The sequence below is a fragment of the Oryctolagus cuniculus genome, chromosome 4, assembly GCF_964237555.1.
Source record: "Oryctolagus cuniculus chromosome 4, mOryCun1.1, whole genome shotgun sequence".
In the NCBI taxonomy this organism is placed as follows: domain Eukaryota; kingdom Metazoa; phylum Chordata; class Mammalia; order Lagomorpha; family Leporidae; genus Oryctolagus; species Oryctolagus cuniculus.
The window spans coordinates 82,182,384-82,203,630 of record NC_091435.1 but is presented as its reverse complement, the minus strand read 5'-3'; the positions used below and the strand labels follow the sequence as shown (position 1 = coordinate 82,203,630).

The following is a 21,247-nucleotide window of genomic DNA, read 5'->3' as shown; positions in this document are numbered from 1 at the left end:
AAAGGTAAATTTCAAACTATAAGAATTAAAACTGAAGAGTAGATGTCATGGTACAGAGGGTTAAGCAGCCACTTAGGACATCTGCATCCCATGTTGGAGTACCTGATTTAAGTCCCAGCTACTACATACTTCCAACCCAGCTTCTTGCTAATGCACGTAGGAGGCATCAGATGATGGCTCAAGTTGTTGGGCCCCTGCCTCCCAAGTGGGAGATCCTAATGGAGTTCCTGGCTTTGACCTGAACTGGTCCTGGCTGTTGCTGCCATTTAGAGAATGAACCAGCAAATGGAAGATCTTTTCCTCTGTTTTCTCTCTCTCTCTCTCTGTCATTCTACCTTTCAAATAAATAAATTAAAATAATATTGATAAGGGGCAAATAGTACTTTTTAATGTTATAACATGAAATAGGTTTTTTTAAGAATAAAAACAATAAACTTTATTATTTCAATTTTTCATCAATTGAAAATAAAGATACAATTGCTTTACAAGTTACCAAGTTCTCTAGTATTTCAGATTTCTGTTGATAAAATGGCTGTGTATGAAAAAGGATCTCAATTTACTTGTATCTTCTTTCAATCATGGTAGTAAAGAAGATAATAGTTACATATGTTATAAGGAAATGATACTGTTTAAAACTTGATCTCATTTAACTGTCATTAATATTGGCTGACAGACATTTGTTACCTAGCTATAGATTAATCAGTGATATCATCACATGAAATGTGAGTTGGAGACATCAGGTATTCCTTGTGGTTTAATTTAATGATGTGGGCTCAGGTTTATAAAATGTAGTTGCTCTTTCATTGTAACTAGACAATTTGCCTACTGATTAATAGAAAGCTACATTAACAACGAAAGCAATTTTACTTGTTCTTTATGTGTCTTTTGTTATCAAAAAGTTTTCCCTTTCTTTTTTCTTTGTGTCAGGGTTCCAGTTGAGCCATCCTCTCTCTTGTCCCTGTCACCAAGTCACAATCAGGTACTTGTTTGTAGATTTTTCTTAATGTTTTAATTTTTTTGATTAAAATAGTTTTCTATTTAAATTGCCATCAATTTTCAGATGCTTGTAAACTTTATTACCTGTCTCCTCAATCGGTTAATATGCCATATACACATGATACTTGCTAACAGTGTTTTTAAATACTAGGCAGAAAAGAAATCTTCACCTCCATAATGATTTTATAGTACATATAAAATAGTACAAAGATGAGAGAAGGATTAGCAGTAACACATTTAAGGAAGTGCTAGGTGACTGCAAAATAAAAGTTGCTTAGGTCAGCAGTAGGTTTCCTAAGTTGATAAGGAGTATTGATAAGTTGATCCTTATCCTCACTTGGGCTTGCAAAATGATGCTTTTTGTTCCAGCTGTCACATGCAGACTTGGAACTTCATCGGCGAAGAGAACAGTTAGTAGAGCGCACTCGGAGAGAGGCACAGCTTGCTGCCCTGCAGTATGAAGAGGAGAAAATAAGGACCAAGCAGATTCAGAGAGATGCTGTCCTGGACTTTGTCAAGGTGAGTCATTTGAATTCACTGAATGATGTTCTTTAAAGTTACTTAGCAGCAAGTGCTTGTTTTTGCTGAAGCCATTGGTTTTCATCAACATTTTTCTCTCTGATATAAGAGTTCTTGACTGAATATCAATATCAGTATCAAGTGACTATCCCTATTTGTGATTAATTGTCCTCATGCCTATTGTGATTATCTTGTTTAACAGTAATCTGTTCCCCTTGAGCAGTCTGCCATCACTCTGCCATCCAGCTGCCATTTCCTTACTCTCCAGTGTCACAGTAAACATCAGCAAGATTATGAAAGTGGCAGTGTGTGTAAAAGTGCCATGCAGGAGCAGTTGTGACACAGCTGGGAAGCCTCTACTTGCAATGTTCATATCCCATATTAGAGTGCCTGGGATCAAGTTCCACCTCCACTTTTTATCCAGCTGCCTGCTGATGCACCTGAGAGGCAGCAGATGATGGCCCACATACCTGGTTCCCTGACACCCATGGGAGACCTGGATGAGGTTCCTGGCTCCTTGTTTTGGCCTGGTTCAGACTCAGCTGTTGCAAGCATTTGGCGAGTGAACCAATGGATTGAAATCTCTTTTTCTCTCTCTCACTCTCTGTCTCCACTCTTCCCACCTCTGCCTTTCAAATAAGTGAATAATAAAACTTTTTTTCAAAAGGGCCATGCAAATGTAAAGTATTATTCTCTGAACCTCTCTTCAAATTCCTTACTCTACTAAATACCAAAAATTTGCTATACGCGGATTTGATCCTTTACAGTCATCTTTGATTCTTTATTTTGATCTCCATACCCACTCAGTGAATAATCCCTTTTATTTATTTACTTATTTTTAAAGATTTATTTATTATTTGAAAGAGTAACACAGAGGAGAGGCAAAGAGAGAGAGAGAGAGAGAGAGAGAGAGGTCGTCCCCTCTGGTTCTCTCCCCAGTTGGCCGCAAGAGCCAGAGCTGTGTCAATCCAAAGCCAGGAGCCAGGAGCCCCTTCTGGGTCTCCCACGCGGGTGTAGGGGCCCTAGGACTTGGGCCATCTTCCAGTGCTTTCGCAGGCACAGCAGAGAGTTGCATTGAAAGTGGAGCAGCCGGGGCCGCGGCTCACTAGGCTAATCCTCTACCTTGCAGCGCCGGCACACCGGGTTCTAGTCCCGGTCGGGGCGCCGGATTCTGTCCCGGTTGCCCCTCTTCCAGGCCAGCTCTCTGCTGTGGCCAGGGAGTGCAGTGGAGGATAGCCCAAGTGCTTGGGCCCTGCACCCCATGGGAGACCAGGATAAGTACCTGGCTCCTGCCATCGGATCAGCGCAGTGCGCTGGCCGCAGCGCGCCGGCTGCAGCGGCCATTGCAGGGTGAACCAGCGGCAAAAGGAAGACCTTTCTCTCTGTCTCTCTCTCTCACTGTCCACTCTGCCTGTCAAAAAAAAAAAAAAAGAAAGAAAGTGGAGCAGCTGGGACTTGAACCGTTGCCCATATGGGATGCCAGCACTCTTGGCGATGGCTTTACCTACTATGCTACAGTGCTGGCCCTAATAATCCCATTTAATATTTCTTTGCTTAACATTTTGCAGCCTCTGTGGTACTATGTGAATCCTTATTCTTTTTATTTTACTTGTATCACCTTTTTCTTTTGAAATCACATTAGATTTTTTCTTCATATTTAAATAAGTATTTATAATTTTGTTTTCTTAATATCTGTCTCATTTACCTGTAAAATCCATGAAGACAGAAAGCATGTCTTTTTTTTTTTTTTTTAAGATTTATTTTATTTATTTGAAAGAGTTACAGAGAGAGGTAGAGACAGAGAGAGAGGTCTTCCATCCGCTGATTCACTCCCCAGATGGCCACAACGGCCAGATCTGTGCCGATCCAAAGCCAGGAGTCAGCAGTTTCCTCCAAGTCTCCCACATGGGTGCAGGGACCCAAGGACTTGGGCCATCTTCTACTGCCTTCCCAGGCCACAGCAGAGAGCTGGATCAAAAGTGGAGCAGCCGAAATTAGAACCAGCGCCCATATGGGATGCCAGCACCTCAGGCCAGGGCTTTAACCCACTGCGCCACAGTGCCAGCCCCAGCATGTCTGTTTTACTCACTGCTGTATCTCTACATCGTAGCAGGTCTTAGCTCATAGTAAAGATCAATAAATATTTATTAAATGAATGATTACATGAATGAATCATTCTTGTCCTCTAACTCCTTTCTCTCCAGCTCCATTTCTGCTTCCTGCTTTCTGCTAACGCACACCTTGGAGGCAGAAGTATGACTCAAGTACTTGGGTTCTTACCACTCACTTGGGAGACCTAGATTTGTTTCTGGGCTCCTGGGTTTGGCCTAGCTCAGCCATGGCTGTTTTGGGCATTTGGTGAATGAACTATTGAATGGAAGATCTCTGTCTGTCTCTGTCTCTGCATTCCATGTAGATAAAAATAAAATAAAAAGATTTTTGTTAGGAATTACATAAATGAGGAAACTAAAGGCACAGGATGACTCAGTAACTTTCCAGAAGTCAAGCACAAAGTGAGTGGCAAAGCTGGATGCAAATTCAGATATCTGATTCTAAATGCGTGCCACTGTGCAACACTGCCAACCCTTAGACACTTAGAAATCATATAGTCATATGCCTTTATTTTTGTAGTCTAGTTTAACTATTTCAATTTTACTTTGCTTCATGTTCCTCATTCTGATTATCTTTTTTTTTTTTTTTTTAAGATTTATTTATTTTAAAGGCAAAGTTAAAGAGAGAAATAGAGATATGTTCCATCTGCTAACTCATTCCCCAGATTGGGCCAGCAGAAGCCAGGAGCCAGGAGCTTCATCCACATCTCCCACATAGGCACAGGGACCCAAGCACTGGGGCCACCTTCTGCTACTTTCCCAGGTGCATTAGCAGGGAGCTGGATGGGAAGTGGAGTAGCCGGAACATGAACCGATGCCCTTATGGGATGTGGGCACTGCAGGCAGTGGCTTAACTTGCCCTGTGCCCCAGTTTCAGCACTTAATATCTTTTCTAATATTTCTTCCTAACATATTAACATAAAAAGGTTTGTTTTTGAGAAGTATTACAGAAGTATCTCTCCTATCATGTTTTTCTCCTGCTTAGAAGCTTAAAATTGTTCTCTCCTGCCTGACAGATCAAGGTCAAATTCTAATTTGGCATTTAATCAAGACTATCTACAATGATTGTTTCTTACGAGCTGTAGTAGAAGGCAAGATAATGAGTTAATTTCTGGGACCAGCACTGTGGCATAGTGGGTAAAGCCACCGCCTGCAGTGCTGGCATCCCATATGGGACACCGGTTCAAGTCCCGGCTTCTTCACTTCTTTTTTTATTATTATTATTTTATTTATTTATTTTAAATTTTTTAAAGGATTTGTTTATTTGATAGACAGAGGTAGAGAGAGAGAGGTAGAGAGAGAGAGAGAGAGAGAGAGAGAGGTCTTCCATCTGCTGGTTCACTCCCCAAATGGCTGCAACGACTGGAGTTGAGCTGATCAGGAGCCAGGAGCTTCTTCTGGGTCTCCCACGCAGATGCAGGGACCCAAGGAATTGGGCCATCTTCTACTGCTTTTCCAGGCCACAGCAGAGAGCTGGATTGGAAGTGGAGCAACTGGGACTCAAACTGGCGCCCATATGGGACACCGACACTGCAGGCCAGGGCTTTAACCTGCTATGCCATAGCACCGGCCCCAGTGGCTGCTCCACTTCTGATCCAACTCTCTGCTATGGCCTGGGAAAGCTGTAGAAGATGGCCCAAGTCTTTGGGCTCCTGCACCTTCATGGGAAACCAGGAAGAAGCACCTGGCTCCTGGCTTCGGATCGGCTCAGCGCTGCAGCTCCAGCCGTAGCGGCCATTTGGGGAGTGAACCAACGGAAGGAAAACCTTTGTCTCTGTCTCTCTCTCTCACTGTCTATAACTCTACCTGTCAAATAAGTTAAAAAATTATTAACTATTTAGGAATTATTAGGAGTGCTTTAATGCTTAGTACTAGTGTGGTAGGTGCTGCATTCTTGGCCACAATAATAGATTTTATAAATTAAAAAACAAGAGTTTTCGGGGCCGGCGCTGTGGCGTAGTAGTGGGTTAACGCCCTGGCCTGAAGCGCTGGCATCCCATATGGGCACTGGTTCCAGTCCCAGCTGCTCGTCTTCCAATCCAGCTCTCTGCTACGGCCTAGGATAGCAGTAGAAGATGGCCCTAGTCCTTGGGCCCCTGCACCCACATGGGAGACCCAGAAAAAGCTCCTGGCTCCTGGCTCCTGACTTCGGATCAGCACAGTTTCAGCCATTGCGGCCATCTAGGGAGTGAACCATCGGAAGGAAGACTCTCTCTCTCTGCCTCTCCTTTTCTCTGTGTAACTCTGACTTTCAAGGAAAATAAATTTAAAAATATTAAAAAAAAGAGTTTTCAAAAGGTGCATCAGTATATCCTATACATAGATGAATAGTGACTGATAAATAAATCATTGGAAATTAGTGAAAAAAGAAGCCCCCAAAGAAAGGTATGAGGCCAAATGGTTTTAATGGGAGTCTAGCATTGTGAAAGCCTATGTAGGATTTGGAGTCAGAAGACATAGGTGCAAATCTTACTTCCGCTACTTACAAACTTTCTGATCTTACACATGTCACACAACCTTTCTTTTTAATATCCTTATCTCTAAATGAATGTGATGTTTATCTCACATAAAAAGAAAGATCACTTGAGATACTCTGTATAAGAACACATGCATAACACTGACCACACAGATATTCAGTGTTATTATTTGACATGGTAATAGAAATTAACAAATACAGGGTAATAATTTGTTTTGGGTTATGTTGAATATGAAATGGTAGTGGAGTTTCCACATGGAGAGTTTCTACAGGGGTTGAAAATACAAACCTGAGATTTGGCTGATAGCTAAAATTGTTAATCAGTAGAGGGATATTTAAAGCCATTAAAAAGATAGAATGATTTCATTGAGAAAATACAGTAAGAGAGCAATACTCTGATTATGAATGTATTTGTGTAGGTTTACATGTAGTTTTTAAAAATTTATAAATTCTCATTGATAAAGGAAAGTATTGTTTATCAGTTTGTTACTCATCCTCATTTAAATTATGAGATATTTAAGGGAAAAGGCGACTTCACCTTTTCTTTTTTTTAAAGATTTATTTATTTATTTGAAAGTCAGAGTTATACAAAGAGAGGAGAGGGAGAGAGAGGTCTTCCATCTGCTGGTTCACTCCCCAATTGGCCACAACCGCTGGAGCTGCACCGATCAGGAGCCAGGAGTTTCTTCCAGGTCTCCCATGAGGGTGCAGGGGCCCAAGGACTTGGCCATCTTCTACTGCTTTCCCAGGCCATAGCAGAGAGCTGGATCAAAGGTGGAGCAGCCAGGTCTTGAAGCGGCTCCCACATGGGATGCCAGCACTTCAGGCCAGCATGTTAACCCACTGCACTACAGGGCGGGCCCCAAGGGCAACCTCTTCTAACAGTAACTCTAGAAAAATGTTCTTTTCAGGAGATACATTCATGACTATGATTATTTTAGTAAATAGAATTTATCTTTTCCAGTGGTCCTGGTTCTAACCAACTTTCCTTTTCTTGGTGGGGGCGGGGTCATACAGCAAAAAGCATCACAAAGTCCACAGAAACAACAGCCTGCCTTAGATGGTGAGGTAAGTCTACATCGGCATCTGTTCTTTGGAATTTATTGTTTTTGCAATGGAATGACATGTTTTGGGTGTGATTATCATGTTTTCAGTGATCAAAATATTGCCATTTTCTTTTTTTCAATCACAAAATTCTACTTTGAGGGAGAAGATACAGACCAGGGAGTTTTTTTAGAATCTGTATATCAGATTTCCTTTCATCCATACATAACCATCAAGAGATTGTGATGTGCCTCCCTGCCTCAGCCCTCTGGGACATCATCACATCCCATCCATTTTGGAAGCTTGCTGTGTAATGAGACAGAGCCCTGAGAACTGATCTGACGCTTGTAAATTGTGGCAATCTTAAAAAAGATCCTCCATGGTCTTTTCTGCTTTAGTGGTCATTTCAGTGTTATCAGTTTTACTTTGTATACATTAGTTGTATAATATCAAGTAATATTTTATTATAAGTTAACGTAAAATTCATTGCTTCACCTTTTTAAAATGTATACACCTGTTTGATTTATTAAAATGAAGATAACTAGATGAATATTTTTATTATAGTTAAATTCTACATGAGCCATTTTCCCTTTATTTTTACATTCTAATTGTTTCAATTCATGATCATTATTTCCCTTAAAATTCATAAAGATATATTTTGTGTGAATGTGGACTTTGCTTTCCGTAAAATGTTGGTTGAAAACTTAACAGTCAGGTCTTTACTGTGTTGGTGGTGAATGTAATAATTCTATATAAAACTTTGGATAAAGCTTACTAAGTTTCATACATTTTTCCTTTGTTGACCCAACATTTCCTTCTCGATGGTCATTCTCGAGTGATTCATTCTATAATATCTAAAGCTTCACAGGAAAATTACATGAACAGTTTCAAAATTTTTAATTATACTATTAGTTTGTCTAAGGAATTCAATGAAGGGATGCCTAGACTAGAATCATGACTGCGTTTATTATTTAATTTTCACTAGCTTACTAAGTGACCCCAAATTCTTTCTGTTATTGCTATATCTATACTTCAGCTTTCTCATATGTGAACAGAGTTATCCCTGTTTCTTCCTTGCTTTAGAAAATTTTTTAGGCGGTAGTTCATATTTGAAGTTTTTTAAACTGTTTGAAAGAAAATCAGTCCTGATTTTTAGTACTGAAATTTACCAGCTTCTATGGTGCATGAATTCCAGATGACTATGAACGTGTTGCTAACTCCCAGTGTCTTCAAAAGTATGTCTTAATATGTCTCTTTCCTTGTGTGTATATTTGTGAGATATGTCACGTGTGTGCATAGTTTGTTTTTGACATTGCTTCATTTTTCTCCATCTCTCCAGTGTCCCTTCCCATCCCGAAGGTCTCAGCACACTGATGATAGTGCCTTGTTAGTGGTAAGAGTCTTGCACAAAATCGAGTTTTACAATATTGTCTCTAGAAATTGAAGAACAGCTATTGTACTTTTCACTGAGAAATTATCTGAATACCATAAAACATGATGAGCAGTATGTAAATGCTTTACAAGTAACTAAAACTATTTCCCTGTACTACCATTTGTGATTTACCTGATGTCCCCAAATTCTGCAACTGTAATTCAAAAGAGTAAAGCATCACATTGAGAACCTTATTGGCTTTGTACATCACTTAGGGAAAGAGGACATAGCATGATATTTATGTCTTTAATATATTTTCTAATTCCAGATGCACTTGCTTCATTAATCATTCCTTCAGCTCATGAGTCACCTATGTGTCAAATGGAGTCTCTTTCCATAACACTAATTACACAACAGTGTGTCTGACTTTGTCTTATTATATATTTAAGCTAATGAAAATACTGTGCTTTTGGTTTTAAATACATTTCAAGATTGTTCTTGTTTTTTTATGTCAAACAATTGGAATGCTGTGTACTTTTAATACTGACTTTTTTCCTGTTCATCAGCTGAAAATGAGTGTAACAAGAGTTTTAGTCTTACCAGCTTTGGAAGAGAATTCTAACCATTTATAGAATGCTCTCCCATCATGTTTTATGTTAATTTGTTCACAGTAGTATTGAAAATTAGAAGTTCGAAGTCTAGTGTCTGGCCATTCCTGTCCCATGTGCGGGTAACTGCTGACACTGTGCATACCACTGCATGAATCACACGCTTCAGCAGGAGATTCCTATTAGTTTAACAGTCATTGTCAGAACGTCTGTATATTCTGTCATTTTCATTTCCTTTGAGATGGATATATGCACATTTTAACTGGGCAGTCCTGTAGATGAATACAACCACCAGCCTCTGGAGTTTTAGTGGACATTAATTGGCATGAGAACAATTAATAAATTAGTGTAGAAAAACACTGAGAGCCCTGATGATCCTGACACTCTACCAAAATTTTGTCTATGCTCATGGCAACAATCAAGAGTTAAGATTAGGGGCTGGCATTGTGGCATAGCAGGTAAAGTCGCCAACTGAGATGACAGCATCCCCTATGGGTGCCATTTTGTGTCCCACCTGCTCTACTTCTGATCCAGCTCCCTATTAATGGCTGGGAAAAGCAGCAGAAGATGGCCTAGGTGTTTGGGCCGCTGCACCCATGTGGAGACCTGAATGAAGCTCCTAGCTTTGCCCTGGCCCAGCACTGGCAATTGCAGCCATCTGAGGAGTGAACCAGTAGATGGAGGATTCTCTCTCTCTTTCAAAATAAATAAATCAATCTTAAAAAAAAAAAAAGTTCAACTTAAACTTATTGCCTTTTTACAAATGATTACTGAGACACAGAATGTGACTTGTCCGAGGTCACATAGCTAGTAAATGTAAGGCTGGGTTCAAATCTAGATCTGGTGACCTGAGAATCTGAATTGAACACCACACCTTCCATCCTGGCACTGAAAATAATTTAGAAAGCTAAAGATGAGATTTAATAGTTTATGGAAATAATGATATGGCTGAGTACGCAAACCATTTTGTCAAAGAAAAAATGGAATTTGAAAAACTACAGCAAAAATCCCCAGATTATGAAATGCAGTTATTTGTCAGAACATATACACTTGTATTTTAATTGTCAGTATTTGCATCTGATTTTTTTAAAAAGATTTATTTATTTTGTTTGAAAGGTAAATTTACAGAGAGGCAGAGGCAGAGAGAGAGAGAGAGAGGTCTTCCATCCCATGGTTCACTCCCTAAATGGCCACAACAGCTGGAGCTGTGCCAGTCTAAAGCCAGGAGCCAGGAACTTCTTCCAGGTCTTCCACATGGGTACAGGGGCCCAAGGACTCAGGCCATCTTCCACTACTTTCCTAGGCCATTAAAGAGAGCTGGATGGGAAATGGAGCAGCTGGAAACTGAACCAGCGCCCACATGGGATGCCAGTACCGCAGGCAGTGGCTTTACCTGCTACGCCACAGCGCCAGCCCCCTGATCTTCTAAATTCAGATGACCTTTAAAAGCAAGGAATTTATTCTAAATTAGGTGATCTTTGAAAGTAAATGTCCTGGGGCCAGCACTGTGTCATAGAATTCTGGCTAAGCTTCCACCTACAACACTGGTTCTTGTTCGTGCCAGTTCTGCTCACTTAAAGGAAGCCCTGTGACTTATCAGATTTCTTTCTCCAGTCTTAGGATTAGCACAGGACTCATTTTCTCAGTTGTAGTTTTTCTTCTAAATGATTTCTAATTTTCATATCTCATATCTTTTGTTTTTCCTAAATATTTAATTTTCCTGCTTGGATATTTTTACTTCTTTAATTTATTATAATATTTCATATTTTTGCCTGTTATCCTTCTAAATACTGATGCCATCGTGCTGTCCCACCCCTGACCTCATAGCACCTAAAACCTGATGAACCTTATCTCTGGTCATCATGGAAGATGCTCTGCGTACCTGGGTGACTCATGAAAAAAGTTTATCTATTATTTTCTTCCAGGTTAACCAGCCTTTCAACTGTGTTCCTTATACGGTCTTCAAAAAGTTCATGGAAAACACATATGGTGGGGAAAAAATGTATGCATGGATTTCAAATTTTTTTCCTCCAAAAAATAAATTGATCTTTTTTTAAAGAATGTATTTATTTGAAAGAGTTACAGAGAGAAAGAGATCTTCCATCCCCTGGTTCACTCCCCAAATGGCTGCAATGGCCAGGGCTAGACCAGGCCAAAGCCAGAAGCCAGGAGCTACTTCTGGGTCTCCCACATTGTTGGCAGGAGACCAAGTACTTGGGCCATCACTTTCTGCTGCTTTTCCAGGCCATTAGCAGGGAGCTGGATTGGAGTAGAGCAGCCAGGACTCGAGCCAGCACACATATGGGTTGCTATCATCACTGGCAGTGTCTTAACCTGCTAGGCTACAACGCCAGCCCTAATTTATCTTTTAATTCCATTTTCCATGAACTTTTTGAAGTACCGTGGTATTTGTATTAACAAGAAAATTATTTCAGTGATTTTTTTCAAAATTCTTTCAAGGAAGGTTCGTACCTAGTACCATGGTAGAAGTATAGGCAAGAAGATAAGTGGTTATACTCAATGAGTACCTTAGAGCCTTACTCTCTCTGAGTCATAGTTAAGAAAGGCCAAATATGAATGTGCCAGAAGTTAGTGAAACAGATGGTGTTTTCTTATTTCACAGTCACTATCATAAGATTTAAGATAGATGAGAAGTCCAGCTTTTCTTCTATCAGACCTGCAAAGATTTAATCTATATGTTTTGGCATCCCAGTTAATTTTTTTTTGAGAATAAACAAACTTTATTTTATAACAGTATTACAGAAAGCAAAATATCATTTAATACAACTTGAAGCTGCTATAAATCTAATCTGGCTTTGTAACTATACATAGAGTCAAAAGCAAAGGAGAAAATGTTCAATGCAGTTAATAAGTCCCTATCAGGTTCCCTGGTGTCAGCTTTAAATGGCATAGCTTTCTTGTCACCAACAAAAAACCACCACAGCTCCCACTACCCTCTCCCAGTGTCCTCATCCTCAAACTTGTGTGAATCATCAAACTGTCTGAAAGAGATACACTGCTCAGTAACAAAGGTCAGTTTTACATGTACACAAACAGGTTTAATACAAAGCAAATGTCCTACCCAATGGGAAGTGTTGAAATTTAGATACGTTAAGAAAGAAAGCACTAAGGTTTTAAGCTGCCTGAATTTTTTTGAAAAAAAGATTTATTTTATTTGAAAGAGCTATATAGAAAGAAAATGTTCCATTTGCTGGTTCACTACCCAAATGGACACAATGGCTGGAGCTGGGCCAATCCAAAGCCAGGAGCCTGGAGCATCTTCTGGGTCTACCATGTGGGTGCAGGGGCCCAACCACTTTCTCAGGCACTTTAGCAAGGAGCTGGATTGGAAGTGGAGCAGCCAGGACTCAAACCGGTGCCCAAATGGGATGCCGGTGTCACAGGTGGAGGCTGAACCTGCTGTGCTACTACACCAGTCATTCCCGTCCCCTCCCAATTACTTTTTACTACAGTAATACAGTCTATTTAAGAATGATCTCATTTCTTTTGTCGCTTAGTCAGGCTTAAAAAATGAGTTTGTGTCCATCCTGAAATTATTCCTTAGCCTTTTTTTTTTTTTTTTTTTTGGCTCTGGTTCTTCAAGAGCTCCCAGATGAAATTAATGGTCCCAAGAGTGACTTGACCTAATCACTTCAGTATTCTCAAGTACAAGTCACTTAGATTGATAGTTCAATGAAAGTACAAAGTAGAAGTCATCATTTTATTCTGGCTTCATTTCCATCACAGCCAGTTATATTGTTTATTGTCAATTGCTGTTTCTGGAAGCAGGGGACATTCATTGCCTTACAGCATTAGTTCATTTCAGCATTTCTCATCTAATAAAGTTACCTGTTAACTTTCCCCTTTTATTCCTTAATGGGCTCAAATTTCTTGTCTATGTCTTATAAATAACTTCTGTAATAACTTTTAATATACTTTTTCCCCTATATTAATTAATCTCTGCCTTTACTGTTTTTCTACCTGTTCATTGGACCTTGAGCATGTCTTAATTTAGCCAACTTTCTCCTTCCTACCTGTTACTCATATCCCTGAAAATAAGGAAAGGTATCTATTTCCCTATGAATAAAGTTTAAAAAATTTTTTTAAAAATAGACTAGGTGCCTCATTCCTTTTTTTTTTTTCTTTTTCCTTAAAGACTTATTTATTTATTTATTTATTTGAAAGGCAGGGTTATAGAGAGGCAGAGGCAGAGAGAGAGGTCTTCCATCTGCTGGTTCACTCCCAGATGGCTGCAACTGCAGGAAATGTGCCAATGCAAAGCCAGGAGCCAGGAGCTTCATCTGGGTCTCCCACGTGGGTGCAGGGGCCCAAGGACTTGGTCCATCTTCTACTGCTTTCCCAGGCCAGAGCAGAGAGCTGGATCAGAAGTGGAGCAGCTGGGACTCAAACTGGCACCCACATGGGATGACAGCAATGCAAGTGGCGGCCTTACCCACTATGCCACAGCACCAGCCCCGTGAAGTTTTTGCCTCATTTACCTGTTCATTCTTTTCACTAGTTGCTGTTACGCTTTGTTTAAATTCAATTTATTTAAATTTTCCATTTTTTCCTCAATACCTGAAACTTAGTTTATTTGCATCTATAAGCTTGGTGAATGTCTTTTTCATTGATGATGTGATAGAGAATTTCAAGAAGTTCACAGAAAATGTGTATTGTGAAAAATTATGTGTGGATTTCAATTTTTCCTCAAACATCTTTTTTATGAGATTTATTATTTTTTTGAAAGACAAAGTTACAGAGAGAGGAAGAGAGAGTGAGCGACATCTTTCATCTGCTGGTTCACTCCCCAGATGAGAGAGAGATCTTTGATCTGCTGTTTTACTCCCCAGATGGGAACAATGGCCAGGTCGAGGCCAGGCAGAACTCAGGAGCCAGGAGCTTCTTCCAGGTCTCCTACATGGTTGGCAGGGGCTCAGGTACTTGGGCATCTCCTACTGCTTTCCCAGATACATTAGCAGCAAGCTGCCGCTCCCCACAGATCCCCCTTCTTTTTATTCTTTGTGGCGTTGATACGCGCTTGTCTTCGGTGCCCCGTGGCGCATACTCTGCTCTGCTAGAGTTGCCCGCAGGTGCTTATCGCCCTAGGCAGTCCGAATCCGAGTCCTCTCATCACCGTGTTGTGGGGAGGCTTTCCTATTTCTCTCTATTTTATTTCTCTCCACTCCGCTTTCCTCTCCCACCGCGGCTTTTTTCCCCACGGCTTTCTTTCTCTCCCGCGGCTTTTCCGAATCACGGCCTAGCTTTCGTCTCCGCTACAGTTTAGCTTTCGTCTCCGCTACGGCCTAGCTTTCCTGCGGCTTTTATTTTTCTCCCTTCTCCTTCCCGGCTTTCTCCCAGCAGTCCATTTCTGAGTCACAGACCACTTGTCGCTCCCCAACTTGCGGAGGAGCGGCACCGGACTGGACGCTACCTTCTTTCCCCAGTCCTTCCCGGGTTTGCTGCCGCTCCCCACAATCCACCCCGAGATGCTGCAGTTACCTGGACTGAACTAGGCCTGGCTGAAGCAGAGAGCAGGGAACAGAATCCAGTTCTCCCATGTGGATGACAGGACCCCAACTACTTAGGCCAGCTCTGCTTCTCAGGATCTACATCAGCAGGGAGCTGGAGTTAGGAGCTGAAAGTGGGCATTGAACCTGACCTAACTGCCAAGCTACATGTCCATTCCTCTTTTTTGTAATTTAAGTTCTCTGTCATTAATTTCATCTGGCACAATTCAAACTAGAGATAAGACTTCTGAAAATATTGAACCCAAAGGAGGTGGGACATGGGAACAGATGAGTACATGTGTTTGTTTTAAAGGCATTCTTAGTTCAGAAATGTCTTAGTTATCATATGATAAAAGTTATATTTAATTAAATGGTAAGGCCTGAAAATTTGATTACTCTGGCTTTTATTGATTCAGCTTCCCTGCCCAGTCTTTAGCATCTTTAAACCAACCAACCAAGATTACTTCTTAAATTAGCTTGACTACATTTCCCTTTTTGAAGGTGAATTTATGCCAGTTTATCTAGCTCTCTTTTTGATGGTTCTCTTGGTCAATGAATTGCAAACATCTTAGATTGAAATACTGTTTTAGAAAATACATTTGCGCCGGTGCCACGGCTCACTAGGCTAATCCTCCTCCTTGCGGCACTGGCACACCGGGTTCTAGTCCCGGTCGGGGCGCCAGATTCTGTCCCGGTTGCCCCTCTTCCAGGCCAGCCCTCTGCTGTGGCCAGGGAGTGCAGTGGAGGATGGCCCAAGTGGTTGGGCCCTGCACTCGCGTGGGAGACCAGGAGAAGCACCTGGCTCCTGCCATTGGATCAGCGCAGTGCGCCGGCTGAGGCGGCCATTGGAGGGTGAACCAACGGCAAAGGAAGACCTTTCTCTCTGTCTCTCTCTCTCGCTGTCCACTCTGCCTGTCAAAAAAAAAGTACATCTGTAAAGACACTTTTTCCTCACTGAAATGAAGAAAACTCCATCAGCTTTCTTAAAATATTAAATTTTATTCTCAAGAGAAAAAATAACTTTAGAAATGATTCCAGAAAAATATTACTAGGAAATAAACCTTTGTTCTGTCTTTCCCATATATTTCCTGATGAAATTTTCTTCATTAGGATGATTATTATAGAAAAGGCCTGTTAGACTACATAATTTAAATGTTTTAAATTATGAGGTTTTCATCAAAATAACATTTCACAAATGCACTTTTAAGATACAACAAAGGTTAGTGTTTTAGGCAGTTTAAATGGTTTTCTGTTGCCCAAAATGCAAATAATGTAATCCTGAAAAGGGGACACAAATTTGAAGGCATTTTGTAGAAAGCAAAAAAAAAAAAAAAAAAAAAACTTAGTAAGTTTGGCAAGTTCATAATCTTTAATATTTTTTCAAGAAAACAGATGATGTTTGTATGTGTGATAAGATCTTTTATATAGAATCTGCTGCCCCAGTCTAGTCCAAACAAGAAAATTGTTTTCTATTAGTTGCTCAAATTATCACTCTGAGGACTTACTTTACTCCACTAAAGTAAGTTCAGACAGATTTAACACTCCAAAAGTCTTTACTGAGTATTGTTTTCAGAAAATTGTCATTGCTTCTAATTTAGATTAGAATAATATTCTAAAGAATATGCTTTCACTAATGCCCTTACTGCATCTTAAGAAAAGTCAGTCGACACCTTCATAAGTAGATCACTGAGGCAGTGTTCAAGAAACAGTCTTCAGTCAGTCAGTGAATGTAAGGAGGTCTACAGTGTGACGGTGCCATGGATGATTAATGGAGCAGTGCATAGCCTGCGTTCATTCAGAGTGGCTGTGATCATTTCTGACATGATGTTGTGGACAAATATGCAATAAAAAATAAAAAATAAAAAAAAGAAAAGGCCTGTTAGATAACAGGACCATCTTCAGATAATGCTTTACATAAAACACAAAGGGAAAATTTGCATTTTAAAAAACATTCAAAATTAATAATAATGACAAATTCTCATCTTTAGATTAATTTTGAGGGAGAGTTGCATGGATTTTTTTCTTCTATAAACCCAGAGTTACCAATATGTGGAAGGTACAAAGGCATTTTAAAGTTTGTGGAAAATAGAATTGAGAGGTTTTGGGGTTTGCTTTTTTTGGGGGGTGCATCATTTTGAAATCTATGTGTATAAGGGGTCCTTAAAAAGCTCATGAAAAATATGTATTCTGAAAAACTGTGTAGATTTCAAAATGCTTTTGCACAAGAATTAAAAATAAACTTTTTATTTCCACTTTTTTAAAGTACCCTCATAAATCTTCTTGAATAATTATTGATCTATTTCTGTTTTTCCACAGAGTGATGACAGATGTAATGCTATGTCAAGTTCACCTACAACAGAAACAGGTAACACTCAAAAAGGTGCAATTAACTATGTCAAGATTATAATTCTTTCCTAGAATTTTCCTGATAAGTTTCTCTTTAGACAGTGATGGCTTCTTTTTCTCAGAGATGGAAATAGGAAACAAAATTAGAAACTTTCTGTACATTTTTCCATTTTTTTAATTCAGCCAGTTGTTCAGCCACATAGTTCTTTGATATGAACAAATGAGCACAAGCTGGGAGGGCTATAGATTTGCAAGAGACTGTGTTTAGGGAAAGAAAAAAGACTGTGCTTGGGATATTAACAGTTGTTCTGTGTTGATTGATATACCAGAAATAACATGGAAATTAAAAACACATATAATCATCCTCCCTGCTTCCAGGCTTTTCATGAATAAACAGAATTATCATTCTATATCATTGCCATATTTAATTTGGTTTTCTTCTTTATGTGCTACTTATTGAACTTTTGTAATATGTATGTCTACATTATTTTTAATTTTCTTTTGTTCTCCTTTAATCCCATTTTTGCTTTTCATCACTGATTTAGTTCATCACTCCCCTGCATATCCTTTTCCTGCTGCTGTCCAGAGAAATCAGCCCCAGCGCCCTGAAAGCTTCCTTTTCCGACCAGCTGTCAGGGCAGAAGCAAATAAAGGCAGGTGATAGTGATTTTAAGAGGCAGAGGGTTGGTGGGTAGGGAATAACGGTGGTTGGCATTTTACACACTCTGCATGTGTCTGTGAGTGCACTTTTAATAGGAAAACCTTGTGTAATTTGTTTCAATTAGAGGTTTCTTTGTAGCACCTAAAAGCAGGTTGTAGAGAGAACAAATAACATGCTATATCGAGGCTTTAGAGGATGCTCCTCTTTGTATTGAGCTCGTTCTGTTTTTTCTGTACTGATGAAATCTGGCTTGTGTTCTTCAAAATGAATCCATGTTTTTTTTTTTAATCTACTTAAAATCTCATGTTCTTTTAGTTAATATAATAGATTTCTGCCTGACTGCCAAAGGAGAAGGTATCCGGAGATGGGAACAAACAATGTCAAGTCAAAAATAATGACTTTAACTTACAGATGTACTTACAGTAAAATTTAAAAATCAAACCACACTGCACTGCTGGTGGGAGTGTAAATTAGTATGGAAAACTGTTTTCATTATCTACTAGTAATGTCCATTTATATACCCTATTATAATCAAGCAGCTTTACTTTCAGAAATATATGCACACATATACTAAAAGATAAGTACAAAAATAAGCATAGCAGCACTATTCATAATGGCTGCAAATGGAATGTCCAACAACAGAATAGATAAATGAATGTGATTTATTTGTACAATGGAATTCAGTCTAGGCAATGAAAATGGAAAAATTACCAAATACAACATGGATAAGTCTTGTAAACATAATATTGATCAAAAGAAGCCAGACAACAGAAGAAAAATGCAGTGTGCTTTAATTTATAGAAAGTTGAAAAATGGACAGAGCTAGTCTATGATGTTAGGAATCTAGGATACTGGTGGTATCTTTTGGGTACTGGTGGGCAGGGCACTTGAGATAGGCTTTTGGGTATTGGTAGTGTTACATACATAGACCTGGTTTTGTTCAGTTTGTAAGGGTAATTTATTGATCTCTGTGTTTATGATTTATATATTTTTCTCTATGTGTGTTATCTTTAAATAAATGAATGTAACCAAATAAAAGTAGTTGAGTCAAATGGGTAGTGGATATTTTGTAGTTTTTATAGAATTTCCCTATTATTTGTATTTATATAAATATATTATATGTAAACATATATTAGTATTATATATAAATATATATTTATATTATTGTTTATATTTGAAATTTTATAGAATTCCCCTATTATTGTTTATGTTTGAAATTTCCATAATAAAAATCTTTTTAAAAAGTCAATTCAGAAAGTAGAATGTGTTATATTTACAAGGATGTTATGATCAAACAAATCCAAATACTTTAATAGCACTGGCAGTCGCCTTTCCGTCTTATGTATTAATGTTTTTCTAGGTCATTCTTCATCCCTTCTTCCATCTTCTGTGCCTGCCATTGATTCTACAGATCCCATTACAAGACAGAGAGAAGAAGAACTGAAACTGATAGATCAACTACGGAAAGTGTGTACATTACCATTGCATTTTTTCTACTAAGGAAATTCTTTTCAATTTTTTTCTAAGATAATATGGTATGGGTTATTCTCTAAAGCTTCATTCCCAGCACTATTCATTAAAAAATTTGTTCCTTTGCTTTCTTCCTCACAATATAAAGAAATCTTATGAGAGTAACAATAAATTATCTGCATGTACATATATACATATCACACTGACATACAAGCATACATTGACTCTCCTTGAGTTATAAGGGTAAAATAGAGATTGTTGTACTTGAGTTATTACCTTTTTATCCTTGATTTATGGTTAACTATATTTCATTATAATTCCATTATGTACTACGTGTTAATCCCTCTTCAATTAATACACCTTTTCCTGTTCCTTAGCATATTGAATACCGGTTGAAAGTATCTCTGCCTTGTGATCTGGGAGCAGCTCTAACTGATGGTGTTGTCCTTTGCCATTTGGCCAATCACGTGCGGCCTCGATCTGTCCCAAGCATTCACGTTCCCTCACCAGCTGTAGTAAGTTTATAATGCTTAAAAATATTGGCTGTTTATCAAACATTTATTAAGCACAGTGGCAGGCATTATGCTGGTGTTAGGGATACAATCCTTTTAGACTTGTAAATAATATCTTACAGTCTATGATAAATGCCATAAGAGAAATGTGTTATGGGGATACAATAGAGACTATTCCACTCTGCCTTGGAAAGCTCAGGAAGGCCTTCCTAGAGGGGATAAAACTTGAACTGGAAGTACATGTAGCAATGAAAACCTAGCATATTCAAAGAATTAAGTTCTTTAGAATGGATCACGCACTGGGTGTAGATTAAAACAGCAGGGGACAAAATTAGGTAAACCAGGGCCCCTGTGACAAAGGCCCTATGAACTGTGTCAAGGAGTTAGTAAAGACAGGAGATACTGGAGGAATTGAGGGAAAACAATGCTATGATTATAATTGTGGTTTAGAAAGATGACTCTGGCTGCTAAGTGACAAGTGGTTCAGAGGTGGTAAGGCCAGAAGAAAGATGCCAGTTAAGAGGCTCCTGTATTAGTCCAGGCAAGAGAAGTTAACAAGCCCAAATTAGGCCAGTGAAAAGGAAGATTTTAAAGAGTAGGCTTTGGGTTGACAAGCCTTCCCTTTTTTTTCTTCAAATCTTTATTATGAAAATTTTCAAGCTTCAGAAAAACTGAAAGAATAATACAGTGAACCACTGAGTCCCTAGACCTGACATTTATCATATTTTGCCATGTTGCTTTACCTGTCTGTGTTTGTGAGTCTGTATGTGTCTTAAATGCATCATTTAAAAGTTGCAGTTATTAGGGCGGGCCTTGGGCACAGTTGAAATGCTGCTTGGAATGCCCACATTCCATGTCAGAGTACCTAGGTTTTCAGTCCCAGCTCCACTTCTGGCCCAGCTTCCTGTTGATGCACACCCTGGGAGGCAGCAGGTGAAGGCTCAAGTTTTTAGGTCCCTACCACCCTATGGAAGACCTGGATTAAGTTTCTGGCTCCTGACTTCAGCCTGGCCCTGCCTCTGCTGTTGCAGGCATTTGGAGGACCTATTATTTGTCTCTCTCTCTCTCTGCTTTCAAATAAATTTTAAAAAATTGAAAGTTGCAAATATCTTAACACTTTACCCCCTGTATATTTCAGTGTTGTGGCTAGCTTGCTCTTCCCCATAGTCTGTCACTAATACTGACTGATAGGGGACTGATTCTGATTCACGGTGTAATGTGACACAGTTCTTGCTCCCTGCAAGGTTAGGCTGAGGCTGAGTGGGGACAGCTGCGTGCCATGAGCAGAGAATGAGGTTGTGTTAAGGAAAGATGCTCAGGCTTCATAAAGTGATACTGCACCACCAGCATATATATCCACCTGTTACATTCTGATTCCCCAGTTGCTCTAAGGATATCTTTTTTTTTTTTTTTTTTTTTTTTTGACAGGCAGAGTGGACAGTGAGAGAGAGAAAGAGACAGAGAGAAAGGTCTTCCTTCCGTTGGTTCACCCCCAAAGTGGCCGCTACGGCCAGCACGCAACACTGATCTGAAGCCAGGAGCCAGGTGCTTCCTCCTGGTCTCCCATGCAGGTGCAGGGCCCCAGCACTTGGGCCATCTTCCACTGCCCTCCCGGGCCACAGCAT

The 21,247-nt window shown here is 39.5% G+C and overlaps 1 protein-coding gene across 27 annotated transcripts in view; it reads left to right on the top strand.

The window, feature by feature from the left end:
• The window catches only part of LRCH3 (leucine rich repeats and calponin homology domain containing 3), a 152,047-nt gene that overhangs the window by 89,527 nt on the left and 41,273 nt on the right, over window positions 1-21,247 (top strand). For 9 of the 27 annotated variants that reach the window (XM_051859207.2, XM_070072244.1, XM_070072248.1 and 6 more), the window contains exons 11-18: window positions 928-979; window positions 1,366-1,515; window positions 7,120-7,170; window positions 8,486-8,539; window positions 16,950-16,998; window positions 17,525-17,632; window positions 19,001-19,107; window positions 19,488-19,625. In XM_051859207.2, coding sequence (XP_051715167.1) covers window positions 928-979; window positions 1,366-1,515; window positions 7,120-7,170; window positions 8,486-8,539; window positions 16,950-16,998; window positions 17,525-17,632; window positions 19,001-19,107; window positions 19,488-19,625 — 709 coding nt within the window. Of the gene's footprint in view, window positions 1-927; window positions 980-1,365; window positions 1,516-7,119; window positions 7,171-8,485; window positions 8,540-11,999; window positions 12,090-16,949; window positions 16,999-17,524; window positions 17,633-19,000; window positions 19,108-19,487; window positions 19,626-21,247 lie in introns of all 27 variants that reach the window. The other 18 variants (XM_070072247.1, XM_070072246.1, XM_070072243.1 and 15 more) reach the window with 7 other exon arrangements.